Source organism: Triticum urartu, chromosome 2 (genome assembly GCF_003073215.2).
Source record: "Triticum urartu cultivar G1812 chromosome 2, Tu2.1, whole genome shotgun sequence".
Classification (NCBI taxonomy): domain Eukaryota; kingdom Viridiplantae; phylum Streptophyta; class Magnoliopsida; order Poales; family Poaceae; genus Triticum; species Triticum urartu.
The window spans coordinates 751,790,733-751,810,765 of NC_053023.1; the positions used below are offsets into that span (position 1 = coordinate 751,790,733).

The 20,033-nt window shown below is 42.9% G+C and overlaps 2 protein-coding genes across 2 annotated transcripts; both read right to left on the reverse strand.

Moving 5' to 3' along the window:
- Nucleotides 1-11,282: 11,282 nt before the first annotated feature.
- Nucleotides 11,283-13,888, reverse strand: LOC125540514 (ras-related protein RABC1-like). Its single transcript, XM_048704127.1, has 6 exons — nt 13,536-13,888; nt 13,332-13,400; nt 12,813-12,878; nt 12,291-12,412; nt 12,003-12,131; nt 11,283-11,660 (listed from the first exon to the last, which is right to left on the reverse strand). The coding sequence occupies exons 1-6, from the start codon at nt 13,699-13,701 to the stop codon at nt 11,553-11,555; spliced, it is 660 nt and encodes a 219-aa protein (XP_048560084.1). The 5' UTR covers nt 13,702-13,888; the 3' UTR covers nt 11,283-11,552.
- Nucleotides 13,889-15,717: 1,829 nt separating this feature from the next.
- LOC125534657 (NAC domain-containing protein 82-like) lies at nt 15,718-19,170 on the reverse strand. Its single transcript, XM_048697823.1, has 6 exons — nt 18,996-19,170; nt 18,146-18,584; nt 17,710-17,987; nt 16,786-17,163; nt 16,283-16,676; nt 15,718-16,155 (listed from the first exon to the last, which is right to left on the reverse strand). Exons 2-5 carry the CDS (start codon nt 18,300-18,302, stop codon nt 16,311-16,313), a joined length of 1,179 nt encoding a protein of 392 aa, XP_048553780.1. The 5' UTR covers nt 18,303-18,584; nt 18,996-19,170; the 3' UTR covers nt 15,718-16,155; nt 16,283-16,310.
- Nucleotides 19,171-20,033: the final 863 nt, after the last annotated feature.

Sequence of the window (20,033 nt, forward strand, 5' to 3'; positions counted from 1 at the left end):
GTGGGCCTTTAGCAGGCTGAAAGAGAAACCGGGCTGGTATTGGACCATGAAGGGCATGGGCCATTAAAAGGCCAAAACTCAGGTCCGACTACAAATGGCCCAACTCATTTATGGTCCGTTAATAGGCTGAAAGGCACATAGCGCCGGGAATTGGCCCAACAATTAAATGGGTCGCTAAAAGGCCAAAACTCAGGTCCGACTACAAATGGCCCAACAGATATATGGGCCGTCACCAGGCTGAAAAACACACCGGGCCGGAAATTGGCGCAACACTTAAATGGGTCGCTAAAAGGCCGAAACTCAGGTCCGACTAAAAATGGCCCAACTGATTTATGGGCCGTCAACAGGCTGAAAGACACATCGGGCCAGAAATTAGCCCAATATTTAAATGGGTCGCTAAAATGCCGAAAGATGTACATCGTGAAAATTGGCCCATCCACTGAATGGGCCGTTAATTAACAGGCCGGAATCTCATCAGGCCGATATTGAGCCCAAATATATAGCGGGCTGTTAACGGGCTCGAACTGACAATGGGCTGCAATGGTGTCAAATCTTTAACGGGTCGTTGACAGGCCGAATTAGCACATCTCGTATGGGTCGTGGGCTTAAATGGACCTGACACAAGTAGGCCTTATATGGGTCGGCCTGCTATTTTTTATTGGGCCGGCCTTTTTCACCGGAATGGGCCACTGTTGGGCCGTGCCACGTGTCGACCTATCATAGGCGCCTCCTGTCCAATGAGTGGATGACATCTGTCCCAACGGTGAGGCAACACGTGTTTCCTCCGGCCAATGATGATTTTACACGTCGAAGATCCCCATTGGTCTGGGCTGTTAACGGATTATCGGATCCAAAACTGGACCCGATAGCTTAACGGCGTTCCATTATGGTGGATGCCATGTGTCGGTCACCCTTGATGAAAGCACTTCTGTGACGCGCGATTTATCGTCATGGAAGTGGACACTCCTGTGATGATAATTTTGGTAATGTCATGGAACACTTCTATGACAGCACAGGTATGACTATCTTGATTCTGTCATAAATTTGTCATGGATGTACATGCATGACAGAAAACGTGACCTACTGTGACAAACACGTATCATCACAGAAGTGTATTGTTTTGTAGTGTATGCCTATGGTCTGTCGGGTGGAAAGAAGGCTCTCACCAACTCTTAATATGATATCCTATGGTGGCAAGCTATCTCTGCTCAACTCGGTCATTACCTCTCTCATCATCTTCGCTATGTGCACGCTCAAGCTTCCAGCTGGAATTATTGAACTCCTGGACAAGATACGCGAAAATGTTTGTGGACAAAAAAACTGATCAAGGCGACAAATGCACTTCCCTGGCTGCTTGAGATATGGTCTGCAAACCAAAAAGATGTGGTGGCCTGGGGGTTCTAAACCTGAAAATCCAGAACGAGGCCCTACTCCTCAAGTTTCTACATAAGTTCTATAACCATTGGGACCTGCCCTGGGTTGAGTTAATTTGGAACTCTTATTACACCTCCAGGATACCCCACGCAACTGATTCTTGTGGCTCCTTCTAGTGGCGAGATGTCTCAAAGCTCATGCCCACTTATAGAGGAATCACCCTGGTTAATGTGAGTAATGGATCAACCACTCTCTTCTGGAAAGATATGTGGCTAGGTGAAATCCTGGCCGAAACTCACCCTCGCGCCTTCTCATTTGCCAAGGATGAAGACATCTCTGTTCACGCGTTCCTGGGGACCACCAGCTTGCAGGAAACGTTCCACCTACCATTATCTGCGCAGGCTCATGCTGAGACCAGAGATCTACAGAGCATGACCTCGAACATTCAGCTGGAAGATCAATCAACACATGATGAATGGACATACATATGGGGATCCACTCACTTCTCGGCCAACAAATTCTATGACTTTTTCTTTAGAGACATCCAAGCTCATCCTGCATATTCGTGGTTATGGAAGTCCAAAACCACTATGAAAATCAAAGTCTTTGGATGGCTCCTACTCTCGGACAGGTTGAACACCAGAAACATGCTAAAACGAAGACATTACAACATTGGTAACACCTTTGGTTGCCTGCTTTGCCCAACATGCACTGATGAAACGGTGGAGCACCTGTTTTTTGAATGCCCTTTTAGCTTACATTGTTGGGCCAAAATTGGAATGCAAGGGTCTACTCAAGGTAATAGGTTGGATTGGTGGAATTGGCTAAAACTTCATGGAATAGACCATTATTCGTTGAAATACTTCTACAGTCTGCTTGGAGTATCTGGAAAGAAAGGAACAATAAGCACTTTCGTGGAATCACTCCATCCACAAACTCTTGGCTCTCTAGATTGAAAGAAGACCTATCCCTCCTCACTTATAGGGTGGGAGATAAGAATAAACCCTTCTTACTTTATTTCTTAGATACCTTGTAATAAAGCTCTGATTATACCTCCCCCCCTCTCTCCGCCCACAAAGTGGGATGGCTTTGTAACATACAACTTATGTACAGTTGCTGATTCATTTATTTAATTTGCAGTAGGAGCCTCTCCTAATGTTTCAGTGGTTCAAAAAAAAACTAATAATAACAGGATATATTTTCTTTTCGTCAAGATAAGCATATTTAAGAGTATCAGGTAATGGTTTAAGCTCAAACACGGGATCACCCTTGGGTGGTGGAGGATCTCCTAGGATTTCAACAGGCAAGTTGTGTTTCAAAATAGGTCCCTATTTAAATAATACTTCATCTATTTCCCTTCTTTCATTCATAAACATATCATTTTCATGGTCTAGCAAATATTGTTCTAAAGGATCAGTAGGAGGCACGGCAATAGAAGCAAGACCAATAATTTCATCCTTACTAGGCAATTCTTTATCATGGGGTTGTCTACGAAACTTAGCAAAATTAAACTCATGAGACATATCCCCCAAGACAATTGTAACAACGTCCTTTTTGCAATCTATCTTAGCATTAACAGTGTTCAAGAAGGGTCTGCCAAATATAATGGGACAAAAGTTATCTTGTGGGGAACCAATAATAAGAAAATCAGTAGGATATTTAACTTTCCCACACAAGACTTCAACATCTCTAACAATCCCAATTGGTGAAATAGTATCTCTATTTGCAAGCTTAATTGTAACATCAATTTCTTCTACCTCAGCAGGAGCAATATCATGCATAATTTCTTCATATAAGGAATAAGGTATTGCACTGGCACTAGCACCCATATCGCATAAGCCATGATAATAATGATCTCCTATTTTAATAGAAATAACAGGCATGCCTACAACGGGTCTATGTTTCTTAGCATCAGGTCTAGCAATTCTAGCAGCTTCATCACAGAAATAAATAACATGCCCATCAATATTATCGGCCAAGAGATCTTTAACCATAGCAATACTAGGTTCAAATTTAATTTGCTCAGGTGGTGTATATGTTCTAGTATTACTCTTACGAACCACAGTTGAAGCTTTAGCATGATCCTTTATCCTAATAGGAAAGGTGGTTTCTCAACATAAGTAGTAGGAACAATAGGATCATTATAAGTGATAGTATTTTCTTCAACTGTAACAGGTGCAACTACCTTTACCTCAGTGGGAGAATTATATTTAAACCACTTCTCCTTAGGGAGATCAACATGAGTAGCAAATAATTCACAGAAGGAAGCTACTATCTCAGAGTCAAGTCCATATTTGGTGCTAAATCCACGAAAGGCATCTGTATCCATAAAAGATTTAACACAATCAAACTTAGGTGTCATACCTGACTCCTTACCATCATCGGAATCCCAATCTTCAGCGTTGCGTTTAATTCTTTCCAATAAATCCCACTTGAATTCAATAGTCTTCATCATATAAGAACCAGCACAAGAAGTATCGAGCATGGAGCGATCATTAAGAGAAAGCCGAGCATAAATTTTTTGAATAATCATTTCCCTTGGGAGCTCATGATTGGGGCATGAATATAACATTGACTTAAGCCTCCCCCAAGCTTGAGAGATGCTTTCTCCTTCGTGAGGCCAAAAATTATATATATAATTACGATCACGATGAACAAGATGCATAGGATAAAACTTCTAGTGAAATTCCAATTTCAATCATTTATAGTCCCAGGATCCCATATCATCACATAGCTTATACCATGTCAATGCATCTCCCTTCAAAGATAAAGGGAAAACCTTCTTCTTGATAACATCATCGGGCATACCTGCAAGCTTAAATAATCCGCAAACTTCATCCACATAGATAAGATGTAAATCGGGATGCAATGTTCCATCTCCTGCAAAGGGATTAGCTAGTAGTTTCTCTACCATACCCGAAGGAATTTCAAAGTAAACATTTTCAGTAGGTTCAGTAGGTTGAGGAGAAACTCTTTTCTCTACTGGTCGGGGTGAAGATACCCCGAACAAGCCCCTCAAAGGATTAGTTTCCATAGTAACAAGTGACAGTAAATTTCAGCACACTATATAAATGTTTCCTTACCAAGTTCCACTTACCAAAGGCGCTTCACTCCCCGGCAATGGCGCCAGAAAAGAGTCTTGATGACCCACAAGTGTAGGGGATCTATCGTAGTCCTTTCGATAAGTAAGAGTGTCGAACCCAACGAGGAGCAGAAGGAAATGAAAAGCAGTTTTTAGTAAGGTATTCTCTGCAAGCACTGAAATTATAGGTAACAGATAGTTTTGTGACAAGATAATTTGTAACAGGTAACAAGCAATGAAAGTAAATACGGTGCAGCAAGGTGGCCCAATCCTTTTTGTAGTAAAGGACAAGCCTGGAAAAACTCTTATATAAAGGAAAACACTCCCGAGGACACATGGGAATTATCGTCAAGCTAGTTTTCATCACGCTCATATGATTCACGTTCGTTACTTTGATAATTTGATATGTGGGTGGACCAGTGCTTGAGTACTTCCCTTTCTTGGACAAGCATCCCACTTATGATTAACCCCTATTGCAAGCATCCGCAACTACAAAAGAAGTATTAAGGTAAACCTAACCATAGCATGAAACATGTGGATCCAAATCAGCCCCTTACGAAGCAACTTATAAACTAGGGTTTAAGCTTACTTCCCAATGCCTTCCTCTAGGCCCAAATAATGGTGAAGTGTCATGTAGTCGACGTTCACATAACACCACTAGAGGAGAGACAACATACATCTCATCAAAATATCGAACGAATACCAAATTCACATGACTACTAATAGCAAGACTTCTCCCATGTCCTCAGGAACAAACGTAACTACTCACAAATCATATTCATGTTCATAATCAGAGGGGTATTAATATGCATAATGGATCTGAACATATGATCTTCCACCAAATAAACCAACTAGCATCAACTACAAGGAGTAATCAACACTACTAGCAACCCACACGCACCAATCTGAGGCCTTGTTGGGACAAAGATTGGATACAAGAGATGAACTAGGGTTTGAGAGAAGCTGGTGAAGATGTTGACAGAGATTGACCCCCTACCGATGAGAGGATCGTTGGTGATGGCGATGGCGATGATTTCCCCCTCCCGGAGGGAAGTTTCCTCGGCAGAACAGCTCTGCCGGAGCTCTAGATTGGTTCCGCCAAGGTTCCGCCTCGTGACGGCGGAGTTTCGTCCCATGAGCTTGCTTATGATTTTTTCCAGGGTAAAAGACTTCATACAGCAGAAGATGGGCACCGGAGGGCTGCCGGGTGGCCCACGAGGCAGGGGGCGCGCCCAGGGGGTAGGGCGCGCCCCCCACCCTCGTGGATGGTGGGTGGCCCCCCTCTGGTATTTCTTCCGCTCAATATTTTTTATTAATTCCCAAAATGACTTTCGTGGAGTTTCAGGACTTTTGGAGCTGTGCAGAATAGGTCTCCAATATTTGCTCTTTTTCAAGCCCAGAATCCCAGCTACCGGCATTCTCCCTCTTCATGTAAACCTTGTAAAATAAAAGAGAATAGCCATAAGTATTGTGACATAACACGTAGTAACAGCCCACAATGCAATAAATATCGATATAAAAGCATGATGCAAAATGGACGTATCAGCGCGCACCTCCCCCTGCCCAAACCGAATTGGACAAGGGGTAGGGGCGCAACCCCCCCCCTCCTTTCCTTCTCCCTCTCCCTCTCTTTCCTTCTCTCCTACTCCGAATAGGAAAGGGAATCCTACTAGGACTTGGGAGTCCTAGTAGGACTCCCTATGCTTGGCTCGCCCCCTAGGCCGGCCGCCTCCTCCCTCCCTCCTTTATATACAGGGGAGAGGAGCACCCCAGAGGCACACAAGATTTGTCTTAGCCGTGTGCGGTGCCCCCCTCCATAGTTACACACCTCGGTCATATCGTCATAGTGCTTAGGCGAAGCCCTGCGCCAGTAACTTCATCATCACCGTCACCACGCGGTCGTGCTGACGGAACTCTCTCTCGGCCTCAACTGGATCAAGAGTACAAGGGACGTCATCGAGCTGAACGTGTGCTGAACACAGAGGTGTCGTACGTTTGGTGCTAGGATCGGTCGGATCGTGAAGACGTACGACTACATCAACCGCGTTGATAAATGCTTTCGCTTTCGGTCTACAAGGGTATGTGGACACACTCTCCCCGCTTGTTGCTATGCTTCTCCTAGATAGATCTTGCGTGATCGTAGGAAATTTTTTGAAATACTACGTTACCAATATTTAGAGGGTTGGATTTAGAATCACAGTAAAAACCAATAGGTAAGAAGTCAACAGTTCAATTTTAGAGTTTGATATCAACAAAAGCATTTTTAGGACGTCGTCAATTGTTCTAATCACAACTAGAACTGGCTCCTGTTAGTAGTAACTCCGATTGAATTGCTCTATTTTGAAGAAGACATCAAAGGCTAATTGTCGATTAAATACCTCAAAAATATGATCTTATCAACCCGGATGATGAAAACGGTCAGAGTGTCCAAAATACTTTCATTTGGGGCACTTGGACCAAAACCAGCTCTAGCAAATGATGTATCTTCATTTGGTGATGCAAAATTGTGAGGACAGTCGGGTGAAGTGGGTTATGTGCACTAGGTTAATATTATTCAAGCTCTTGAAGGTTGTTGCTGATGGGGGCTGCAACCAATTTGGTAGCGAACAAAATATCTTGATATACTTAGTGACTCCAATTTAGATGGAGGGCACAACTCATCAAATACAACCTCCATCCTCTCTTGTTGCTCCAGCCCAATTTGGCACACTTTTTCTCTTGCTTCATCATCCCTTTAGCAATTTAACTCCAAATATTCCATATTCTTCTTGTTGCTAATCTTGGCCCTTTTAGCAATTGAACTACCAGGCATATTTTCTAGTCTTTGGACCGAAAGAATTTTAAGATGTGAAAGAGCATCCAAGTCTTCTAAAGTGCATCACTCCACATCCATCTTTACTAGAAACTCTTCTAGGCTACGCATCCGCATGAGACATCATGGTTAGCATCCGCCGGAGGCTTCACCCGTCGATGGCAGGCACCGCCCGACGACTCCTAAAGTTGTGCATGTGTCACCTGCCGAGCCACATTGAATCCCGTCTATTGGTGGAAGAGGCGTCCCATACCGCCGCCAGCCTCATCAAGACCGTCACCACCGCGAGGCCCAGCTCCCATGTCATCCACATGACCATGAAGAGCTCTACCATCGAAGAAGCCGGGTCGACGCTCCATCATCCTGCGGTGCTATCAGACGATGCCGCATCGAGCAAGAATGCGTCCAGAACGCCGCCATCAGATCGGCTGTAGGCTATTGTGCTACCACATAACAACAATCACCAGATTCGCTGGATCCTTGCTATTGGGTCGTGTTCCATGTAGAGCCCCCGAGGAAAGCACTAATCTCGTAGAGGTAATAAGTGAGAAATAACAGTCTTTGGGGTTCTTACACCAAGAGTTTTTCTTTTGTTTGCTGTTATTTCCTTTCGGGTTTTTCATTATTTCCTTTTTTGTTTCCCATTTTTACCCTTTCTTATCCTTTTATTCTTTCTAATGAAATATTTTTATATGAACTTTATTCAATTTCTCTAACCCTTTTCATTTCCACACTCTTCATTTCTATTTTTCTACTTTAGTTTATTTCTAGTAAATTTTTCTTCTTCTAAAAAACATGAACATTTCTAACCAATTCATGAACATTTTCTAAACATCATGGATATTTTAAAAAGATGTGAATATTATTTTTAAAAAACAAAGTTTTTAATTGAACAATATTTTATAAAATCGTGAAAATCTTTTCAACTTCATGAATATTTTTCGCAATTCATGATCAAATTTTAAATTCATGGTTTCTATTGTTTTAAATAATGTGAGAACATCTTATAGATTTATGAAAATTTAAAATTCATGAAAGAAATTTAAATTCATGATTTGCAATATTTTTTATAAAATACATGAATATTATTTAAATTAATAAAGATTTTGAAAACAGAGGTATCTATTTCTCGTTTGCTTGGACGGTTATGTCCTCGTAAATGGGCCAGTCTCAGCGCAAGATGTGAGTGCGCGCTACCGCAAACCACTGTATGCACTTACTTTGTTTTTATTTTTATATTTTTTCTATTATTTATTTTTGTCTCTGCTTATAAATATTACATTATTTTGAGGAATATATGTGCATGCGTTTCTAGAAAATATGTTCATATGTTTTCTCACAAGTTTAAAATATATTCATGACATTCTTGAAAAATGTTCATGCAAATGTAAAAGCCACAATTATTGCAAAAAAAGTGAAATTTTGTTCGCGTAATTTACTAGAAAGATGTTTGTAACATTAATAAATGATGACAATTTAAATGTTCACATGTTGCAGAAATGTTTCATGGAAATGCAAAACAATTGCGCTTTTTTTAAAACCCCAAGATATTAAAGATCCATTTTTTTAAGCATTCATTGGAAATTTCTAAGGGGAAGAAAGTGACGTAAGGAAATAAGAAAAAATAATGAAAAGTAAGAAAAGAAGAACAATTAACTGAAAACGAGTCAGAAAGAAAAATAAATACACAAATCCACACAAAAAACACGCGAAAACCGTTTCCCACACTGAAATAACTGAAGCAAAGATCAATGGCGTCTCGTTTTTTTTATGAAACCGTTTGTGTCCTTGATATTGGGGTGAGAACCATGTTGGTAGCACCGAGGCAAGTGCTAAGTGCTACTCACAAAAAGTGAGAAATAGCATTTGCGATGCTTAGCATGCTAGATTTCCACCAACAGCGCACCCCATGGGCTAAGCGTCCGACCTATGTATGTTTTTTGTTTTTCCTGGCTATATTCTTCACATGGGTTTATTTTATGTGTTTTCACCGGCCGTTTTACTGATTTCCTTTCAGGTATTTAAAACTTTTCTCTTCTTTGTTTTCCTTCTTTTTTATTTTCTCCTTTTCAATTTTTGATGAATGGATATTTTTAAAATTAGTGAACTTTTAAAAATTTGCCAACATTTAAAAAAATCTAAATATGGTTTATTCATAATTTAAAAGGTGAACAAACATTTAATTTTTTTGAATATTTTCAAATTCATTATTTCTGAGAGAAAGAACTAAATATTTTTAGTTATTTTAGAATTAAATGTTTTTACCATTCGAGGACTTTTTAAAGTTTCACAAACATTTAATAAAATTCATGAATATATTTTCAGTTCATGAATCAAATAATCATTATCATCTTTAAATTTTTCATATTTTTTCATGAAACATAATTTTAAAACTCTTTCCAGTTAAAGATAGGTGAATTAATTATATTTTGCCCCCAAAGAATATGAAAACCAGCTCAGCAAGGAAATGATACCCACTGTGGTCCAGCAAACTTGGTGCTGGCCTTGCGTGTGTGAGCCGGTGCCGCCTCCTCATTGGCGGGAACAGCCAAAGCGTGAAACAAGGTGGATAAATCCCAAGAGAAAACCCTAGACCAGAGCTTAGAGTCTAGTTTCAGAACCTGAAACTGACTTGACTGACTGAGTTATCATTCAGTTTTCAGTTATAAATAAATTTTGGCCATACAGTTTCTCCTCCTTTTTGAATTGAATTAAAAAAAGAATAAAAATTAACTAGTTTGAGCACTGTACTGTATGACCAGTGGAACGAGATGAACAACTTGACGAGGTTTCCAATGTAAGCAACAACCTGGAAGAAATATAAGCGTGTGTCATTCAGTTTTCAGATTCATAACCCGCAACTCAACTCAACTGACTGCATACGTGTGTCATTCAATTTCATAACCTGGAAGAAATAAAAATGAATGTACGGGAAACGGAAAATAGATGGGCGACGGTTTGGTTGGCGCTGGAGGGTAACTGTCCATCTATGGACTGGTGCAAGCATCTCACAATGGCTGTTGCTGGACTCATGGCAACTTGGTCGCTAGCCACAAGCGCTCCGGCTACTTCTCCTTGCTGCCCGCTACACCAACTCTCTTCTTTTATGAGCTTGTTACCAAGGATGGTTTTCAAGGAGGAGTTGTTTCGTGCACCCCCCCGAACAACCACCATGAGGCATGCATGTCATCACAATCATATACAGGAAGCATTTCTTGTTGTATGTGGAGATTGGCACACAATAATCACCCTTTGCTGCGAGACGTGGAGCACATTGGAGTTGAGTTGGACACAAGTTGCCATGGACTGCCGGAGGACATTGGAGGGCACTTGTTTCTGCGCTGCAAAGGAAGGGGTAAAGAAAATGTGGTCTGGAGCCTGCAAAACATGTCCGATGCTCTTCATGCTGAAGCTTGTGCCCTGCTGCATGCGGATGCGGTCCGGTTTGCTCAAGACCATGGCATGGGCCGTGTTGTTTTTCAGACTGATTGCTTGGCCATCAATTCTGGAACTCTTGATCATCGATCCTATTCCTCGCTGGGTGCCATCTTTCTCCACTTCGGTTTTATTTAAGTGGAATGTCTACATGCAAAAATTGAGACATGATGTAGCAAAATTGAGAGCAACTGTTGGTTAATGTACAAGTGAACTTTAAGCAGAATTGAGACATGCAAAAATGCAGGAATATCCTCTGAGGAAAATTGAGAGCAATTTTCATTTACAAAGGAACAAAATTGATCTTCTCTGAACGTGTTTGGGAGACAGGCATGTACTTGTCTCAACATGCAACAGAGCTTGCCCATATACCATGTTCTAAAGGAACAATAAGTAATGTTGAGGACAAATATTTTTCTGAATTGATGTCTGCATGCTCGAGATCAAATTGATAGAATTGATGAATACAAACTAGACGGAATTGATAGGATTCAAATTGATTAGCCTAATACAGGAACTTGATGTCTGTCTGTATGTATGTATGTATGTATGCACAAACTAAATTTCAGCACAAATCGATTGATTCCTCGTGAGTAAATGTATAGAGCTTTTCTTAATAATACGTACATTATATAGAGAGCTGAAAGCTGCCAAGGTACTCCGTTTTGTTTTGTGATTCAACATGAGGAGGACTGACTGATTCATATACAGCAACACAAAAGCGAAATAAAACCGGCAGAAACAAACAAGCTGCCTAGATATCATCACTTTCTCCAACAAACGTTTTCATCCATCCTCCACTAAGATAGATCATAGATAGATGTCCGGGATTAGCATGCGTGATTCAAATCAACAGCAGCCGCTCGCCGCAGCATCAGCCTCTGGCGCCTTCTGCTTGAAGATGTTCTTCTTCGCCCCAGAGGATGCATCCGCCAACAGGCTCGGCGTGTCCAATATCTGCACCATCGTGTGGGCAACATTCATGTCAGTTTCAACACATGGGAAAGAAAAACTCCATATCAATACAGAAAATTGATACTGAATCATCTGCACTCGTAAGTATTTCTATTCTATCTTGAGACTGTTCCACGTGTGAGTAACAAGACTGACCAACAAGAGCTAATTTATACTGGTCCTTTTTCTTGACACATAAACAGACCAAGCAGCATTCCACTAGTGTGCACGGACACGCCTTGATGCATCAATAGCCGTTTGAAGGGCAGTTTCACACTAGTACAACCATGCCAGATACAGAACGAATCATCGAGAGCTCAAAGTCACAACATCATGTATACATACCTTGAGCACAAGCTCCTCAAAGCACTGCTCCACGTTCACTTTGGTTTTCGCACTGCATTCCAGAAATAAACACCCATACTCCCTGGCAAAGTCAATGCCTTCCTTCTTGGTGACAGCCCTCTCACTTTCCTGCCAAACCAAGCATTATCCACATTCAGCTCTGCTCTCAAGTCAAATCTAAACACAGACAGGAAAAAACATCCACCTAAGAAACCTACTATGCAGCATGCCTCAACACAAATACAGATAAGTGACATAAGAATGTAGAGGTGTGGACAGAAGCGGTACCTTGTCCACTTTGTTTCCGACAAGCATCTTTATACAGTCCTGGTTGGTCGAATACAGGTCAATTTCCTTGGCCCATATGTCAGAGAGATTCGTGAATGTTTCTCGGCGAGTAACATCGTACACTGGAAAACAGACGAGACGTGCATTAAGTGGCATTTCTCAAAATTACACAGCTCGTTATAACCCAGCAAGAAACACACAAACGAAAGAAACAGCAACAAAAAAACAGGCTTTGCAACCCCATGTAGTGAAAAACTGTTGTGCCCTTGTATGAGGATCTCAAAAGTTGCAACAAGCCTGAAAGGATGCTGTATAGATGCAGTAATTTTCTGTGACGAAAGTCTTAATCATCTATAACTGAATCTTAAGCTGATGTGTAGTTTTGATAATGCTGTATAAGGCAATTGACAGAGTAGTTTGGTTGCAAAACTAGGCTATTTAATGTGCCATCAAGTTGCACGAATATACATAGTACATAGGACGGGGAGAAGAAAGGAAGGAGTATGAGACGGTAAACATTACCCATGATGATCCCTTGTGCCCCTCTGTAGTAAGAGCTGGTCAAGGTCCTAAATCGTTCCTGCCCAGCTGCACAAGAGGCACACGACGTCAGCACGCATAATCTAGTCGGAAATAAAAGAAAGGGGAAATTCAGTAGGCACTTAAGTAGTAGTGCAGCAATAGGGCTTTATTAGTAGTTAATAATAATTGTATGAAAGCATCAGTCAGTCAAAACCAATTGCCATGTGTTAGACGTGACATAATAAGACTAAAAGCTTGGAAGCAGGGACTATTCTTCCTTGCTCTACTTTGTTTAGAGGATAATTTGACAATGAAATAATTTGACAAGCATTATATACACTATACTAGTACTAGAATTAAAAAAGCAAGCAGAGAGTAGTGAAGAGATTGGAGAAACAGAGTATGCGAGTGGAGTGGGCCTAAGCAAATCGGCGGAGACGGTTCAATCAATGTAAGAAGAAACTACTAGTCCAGTGGAGATGGGAATACAATACGGTACAATACAATACAATACAATACCGGTGTCCCAGACGGCGAGCTTGAGCTTCTTGCCGGCAATGTTAACCATCTTCACCTTGAAGTCCACGCCTGCAATTGCAATTGCATCTCATCTCATCTCATCTCATCTCATCAGGGATCCAATTAGCTAGGTTTGATTGGATTGGATCCGATTTGATGGGGGGAAAGAAAGAAAGAAAGAAAGAAAGAAAGAGATGTGCGTACCGATGGTTGGGGATAGGTCCTCGAAGGAGTCGGATGTGAATCGGAGGAGGAGACTGCTCTTGCCCACGCCCGAGTCGCCGATGAGGAGGAGCTTGAACAGGTAGTCGAAGTCCGGCTGCGCCTGCGCCTGAGAGGACGACGCCGTCGACGAGGAAGAAGAGTCCATGGCTGGTCGATCCCGCCCTCCGCCGCGCGGGATCGCCGGCCGGGTCGGATCGGATCGCAGATCTACTTACTATTGACTAGTCGGCGGGGAAAAGAGAGAAGAGAAGCGAAGAGAAGGGGAAAAGAGAGACAGAGAGGTGGACGGGAGAGTAAGGCAAAATAACAACCCCCAAACCTGTTCACGTCCAAAACGGTCTTGCATCGCTCCGTCGACGACCATGTGTGCACACGGATGAGCTCAATAAAAGTCGGCACTGCGGACACACCTATGGCCAATGTCATCATCATCATGGGCGAGGCACGTGCTCACTACACGGACATGGTGCTGCAGGACCGGGGCGCAAGCCTACAACATTCGCCTCCTCATCGTTGGACGTCGGCGTGTCTAAGCATGAGGCGCTGGTAGAGTCCTATCACTCCCCTCGGGACATCCGCCGTGACCATTGGCGACACAGCCAACGCCAGGGAATTCGACAAGGTCGTGGATGAGGTGCTCCGCAAGAGCAAGGGTGAAGATGAGGTCGCCCTGCCGCCACGGTGCTCAAGCCGTGGAGACGGATAGTTTCACTTCCCGATGCTCATGCCCACGGAGGAGGCGGGGCTTCATTTTCCGGCCGGAGATAGGTACCGGGCACCAGTGATCATTTTAGGCTAGGTTTAGAGTCCGATCTAGTTGAAACAAGTCTAAATATAATGAATTTGCTTCGGTTTAGATGAAAATCATTCAACTTATGTAAAAAGTATCCAAGTATGAACGAATATTGTCTGATGCATTAAAATATGCATCAAATTTGTTCATTTCATTAAAATTCTTTAAAAATGTAAGCGGACATATGCGGACAATGTTGGATGGTCGGCTCCCACATCCGTGTGCATGGACTAGTCCTTTCCTGTCTATGGACGGACGCGGTGTCCGATTTATGGGTCGGTGTTGGAGATGCCTAAGTAAAAATATAAAATAGTCTATGCCAACACTAAATTATCTGCCATAAACAACAAATTCTAGCTAAACAAAAAAACATATGTGGAATTACAATATCAATAAAGATGCATCAATTTATTTACTCTACTATTGAAGCCAAGTCTTTTCCCCTCCCTTTGTATGTCACCCACCTCTGCTTTTCGACCCATAGCAAGGATTCCTCCTATATACTATGACATTCATTTATTCCGGAGTAATTGAGGTACTAAATAAATTTCTTAGAATTGTGTCTATATTGGCCTCTACCTTTTGACTTGAGTGGAGAGGAGAGGGCATCCTAATACTTTTACTTTTCTCTAGTATTCCTTTTGAGTTGAAAATTATGTAAAGCAAATATGTCCTAAGCTCCTTAGAAACCGCTATGCTTTTTATTTCAATTAATTATAAGGGGAGAATGTGAGACAGATGAGAGAGGGAGGGAGAGATACTACTAGTAGTATATTGCTAGGACAGTTCTTATTACGTACTCCCTCTGTAAATTAATATAAGAGTGTTTAGATTACTAAAATAATGATCTAAACACTCTTATATTAGTTTACGAAGGGAGTACTTGTTAATTAGCAAAGTACTCTCTCTGTCTAGTGTCAAAAACACTCGCTCTTATATTATGGGACAAAGAGAGTAGTACTAATAGTGTATGCCAACATTGAACTATCTGCATTAAAAAAATCTACTTAAACAAAAACATAGGTGGAATCTCAATGTCAATGCCAACACTATATACTATTTTATTTAGCATAAATAAACATACTAGTATACTGTTTGTTCCCTATGTATTGTACTACTTATCTGCCATTAAAAAATTCTACATGCCTCTAAGACATGAGTCAACAAACAAACAAGCAAAGCAGACTAGTCTTGTCTAATCATCCATTCATAATTCCTGCTGACATGCACCTTTCTGAACCAACAAAAACTGAAACAAACAGCAATATAAAGGATTCCTAATAACTTAATCAAACACTAAACCAACAAACAAACAAACAAACTGAATGAACCAAACTAAAACAACGACAAGGGCAAGACGCAGACTTGCAAGCAAGCAAGCAAAATTTGTTTGTTTGCCTAAACATCAATTCATCATCATGTCTCAGTCTCAGGTCAGGACAGGTAAGGTACATACAACCATACAACCAACAGACAATTAAACAGTCAAGAGTCAACCTAATCGGATTGATTAATCCACTCTAGAGTCTAGACTGACTCACTGCTGTTACAGTCAGCTCAGCCCAGCCCAGCCCAGCCCAGAGGAATCATCTAATCTAATCTAACCTAATGAAATGCAAAACTTTTTACTTCTCCATCCAACCAACCAATGCTTCTCCATCCAATTCAATCACTTAACAAACTCAAGGGAGGGAAAGGGACCCTCCCAATATTCACACATTCTCCTTCCATATATATCATCGGAACCAATAAAATTAAAACGGTTCCTTCACCGTCTCACGCCAATCAAGAACCTACCCATGCCACCTGCAACAACAACAACCAAATAATACCACGCCTTGTCAGTCTCCTACTTTACTACTTGACACAAGGTTAACACACAACCACAAATATAATACAAGGCTGCTATAGTGACAGGCGAGAGCATACATACCCCTGAGCTAGAGAGACCACCACTTCTTCTAGCTAGACGGGGCCCCCGATCCAGAAGCCGCCGCAGACACGGCGCCGCTACTTTGCCCAACGCTGTCAGAGGACTCAACCCCAAGCTTCAGCTCCAGATCCAACACAGGGCCCTCACCATTCGACACCACCACCACCTGGCTGCTGCTGCCATCTGCAACCTGCCGGGCAGCATGGCACCGCGACAACAGGTCATTCAGCTCCATGTACGGCTCACCAGCCGCCGGTTCCAGCAAAGGGTCAGCCAGCCGCACACCGCACTCGTCACACTGCTTGCACAGGCTGCTCTCCAGTGAACAAGGGATGACCTGCCCCGTTATGTCAAATATAGTTTCGCTGTCTTGGTTAGCGGTCGTCAAATCAGACTGCGTCATCCAAACCAAAAATATAAAGTTAAATACAAATATAGTTAAGATCGATCCAGTCAACCCGATAAGCATGAAACGGACAGTCGGGCTCAGAAAGAGAAATTACCGATGGGCCATGTTGGCCTTCAGGATTCGTCGAGAGACGACCGATGATATCAGCTAGCTGCTCTACATGTATGCTGTCCCAGTTAACATCTGGGTGAGAGGCCCTGTCAGGACGGGCACCACTGGTGCCGCCATTATTTGCTGCCAAAAGGCTCAGGGAAACCCCACCGCCGTTACTAAGTTGCTGACCCGCAGAGTTCAGCACACCACCATGGCTTGGTCCAGGGGCGGAATGGGGCGCAGCGGGGGATAAACAGGAAGCGTCCCCATTCGCATCATTCAATTCCTCTTCCTGTTCCTCAAATGGAGCGCCATACTGTTCCCCAATCTTGGGACCTGGACCGCTTTTCTTATGGACTTTGCAGAGAACGGAATCATCCTGCAATAATAAAAGGTAAACAAGAATCAACATACTGCTTGGCGTGCAAGTGGCGCTAACAAACATTTTGCTAGTAATAACAAACGGAAAAGATCACGTCAGTGCTACCTCTGGGTTGAAGAATAAACTAGTTCAGTTTAAGGGGTAGGTAATTGCTGCAATTCTTTCTTTGATCATGACACAGCCCTTGTTTTTAGCTGTTTGGACCTTTCTATCTTTGCTACTCATAACGCAATTCCCAAATATAGTCTCAGGATTTAATTTACCAGAAACAAAAGGATATTTGGAGCATTGAATGTGCGTTAGTGGCACGTGTATTATTCTAATTGACGTTAGGAAAAACGGTTCAGCTCATACTGGAAAAGGAAAGCTTGCGTCTTACTCAACACTAAATAGTTGAGACACGTGTTGAGCGATAATTTGCTGAATCGTGCATGGCATGCTACGTCGTTGTCGCTGGACGTGTAGTTTAGAGTAGAGAAAGAACCCGTTTCATATATAGAATAGATACTGAAACAAACTAGTAGGGAAAAAGAAATGGCATACCAGTCTAACACCAGCGTCAGGTATTTCACCTTGGACGAGCCTATATTCATACATGACCCAGTCGGTCCTTGTACCCTTGGGCGCCTTGCCAGAGTGAAACACCAGGGTCCTCTTCATGCCAACAGTGCGATTTTCATACACCACTTGCCTGTCCTTTCCAGTAGCCTTCCAGTAGCCACCTTCGGTTGAACGGTTAGCTCTATGCCCAACAGAGTACTTTCTGCCACGGGTGCAAAAGAAGTACCACTGGAGATCCCCGGTCGGCATTGACGATTTTGCTGAAGCAAGTTGAAGAAACAAACGGTCAAAAGAGTCTTTAGGACAGTCACTCACATGTTTATGTAGATATAAACATGTTTGTGGTTGGAAATGTTAGTAATAATACAAGAGGGCGATAAGTAATAAATAAATTAAAAAAAAGAATATGTATATATACCTGGAAGATCCCAGGGGGCATGCTTGTAGATATCAACTTCTGCAACGGCGTTGCAGAGCAACTTTTTGCCCAGCAGCTTCCTCTTGAGATAGTAGAGGGTGAGCTCGACGTCAGTTGGGTGGAAGCGGTATCCAGGAGGGAGCGGCGGCATCTCCATTGTGCTAGGGGAAATTGATTGATATATGGTAGAGTTGCCTTAACAAACTATTTTTATATAGTGCTGGGTAGCTAGTGTAATGAGATGGATGCAAGCAAACTCAGAATCTTTCTTAGCTTAAATAAGAGAAGATGAAAAGAGCAGAGTGGAAGCAGGGGTGGATTGGTTGAAGCGAGGCTTGGCTTGGGTGGCAATCAGGTCCAATGCTGAAATTAGAAATATTATTGAAGAGCAGGAGCCCCACATATGGTCCTTTGTTGTGGTTGTGGCATCATCCTGTATCTGTATGTATGTATGTATGAGGAAAACGAAATTGTTAGAAAATTCAGTATGTATGTATGTATGTATGTATGTATGTATGTATATGAAAGGGATAAGTATGCATCTGTCTATGTATGTGTAACAACAAGAAAGAGAGCAGGTGATGTAAACAAATATGAGTAAGCAGATGCATCTATGTATGTGCGGACTGAATTTTGTTGAGAGTAAATACAGATAGAGATACAGATAGATGGTAAATAATAATAGGGACTAGATGGGATCGACATTCATTCCGTTGATAAGGAATAGTCGTAGAATCAAGCATTGAGACCGAGAGATCTAATCTATCTAATCTATCTATCTAGGTCGAAGTTGAACCAACAGAGAGAGAGAGAGAGTTGTCGGGGGCGAGAATGGAGAAGAGGGACTTACGCCGCCGGCCGGTGTCGTTGGCGAGGGAGCGGACAGATACGGGGGACGCGGCGGCCGGAGGGGAGGCGAGTTGCAAAACTAGATAGGGGGATGGGAAACTGCGGCGGCGGAGGAGGCGGCGTCCCGTGGCCGCGCCGCTGTTTTCTTTTCTTTGGGTTGGAGGAGGGAGGGGGGAGGGGGGAGGGGGGTGGCACGGCAGGCGCAGCGGCTTGGCTTTGTCCTCGCGCTGCGGTGCCTTGTCGCCCAAACTCTTCCGTTACTTCCCCCTCACACAACCCGCTTTCTTTCTTGCTTGCTCTCTTGGGCCTCTTGGGCTGGGCCGGGCCTCCATCGTTATCCGCGCCCATCATTAATGCATTCCAACTATGACATATATCATCATTAATGCATTCCATTCATACGATATATAGCCTAAATTAACCCCCCCCCACCACACACCACCACACTCTAGGGTTTTGTCCCCTCCCCCTCTTCTACGTCGGTGGGCATTCTCCTTCTTGTCTCCGGTCGCCGCCCGCAACGGCTTCGCTCAGGGGCGGGCCGCTCCCGCTTCCTCGGGTGTGGTGTCTCGGTAGACATGGAGTTGTCGTAGCTTGCCGATTTCCACACACGTCTCCTCATTAGGGTTAGTTCAATCTAAGGTTTGCCATGGACATGGAGCATTCTTGTCGGCTGGAGCCAACTAGTCGACAGTGAAACAACTAGGTCCACAAGAGGATCGCTTCGACGATGCCGTCTTCGAGAAGCAAGATGGACACACGAGAGGATGAAGTCGTCCGTTACATGGGTCTAACCCTCACTTTAGGGTTTTGTCCCCTCCACGTCTTCTACAGCGTCGACCGTTGTCCCTCTTGTCTCCGCTCATCGCCTGTATCGGCTTCTCCCAGGGCCGTTCCAGTTTCCCTGTTGGGCTGTCTTGACATGGGGTCACTACAGTTTGTCGGTTTCCACACACCTCTTCTCATTAGGGTTAGATCGACCTAGGGTTTGCGATGGCGACAGATCCTTTATTTCGTGCACCAGGCAATCTCGAATCAA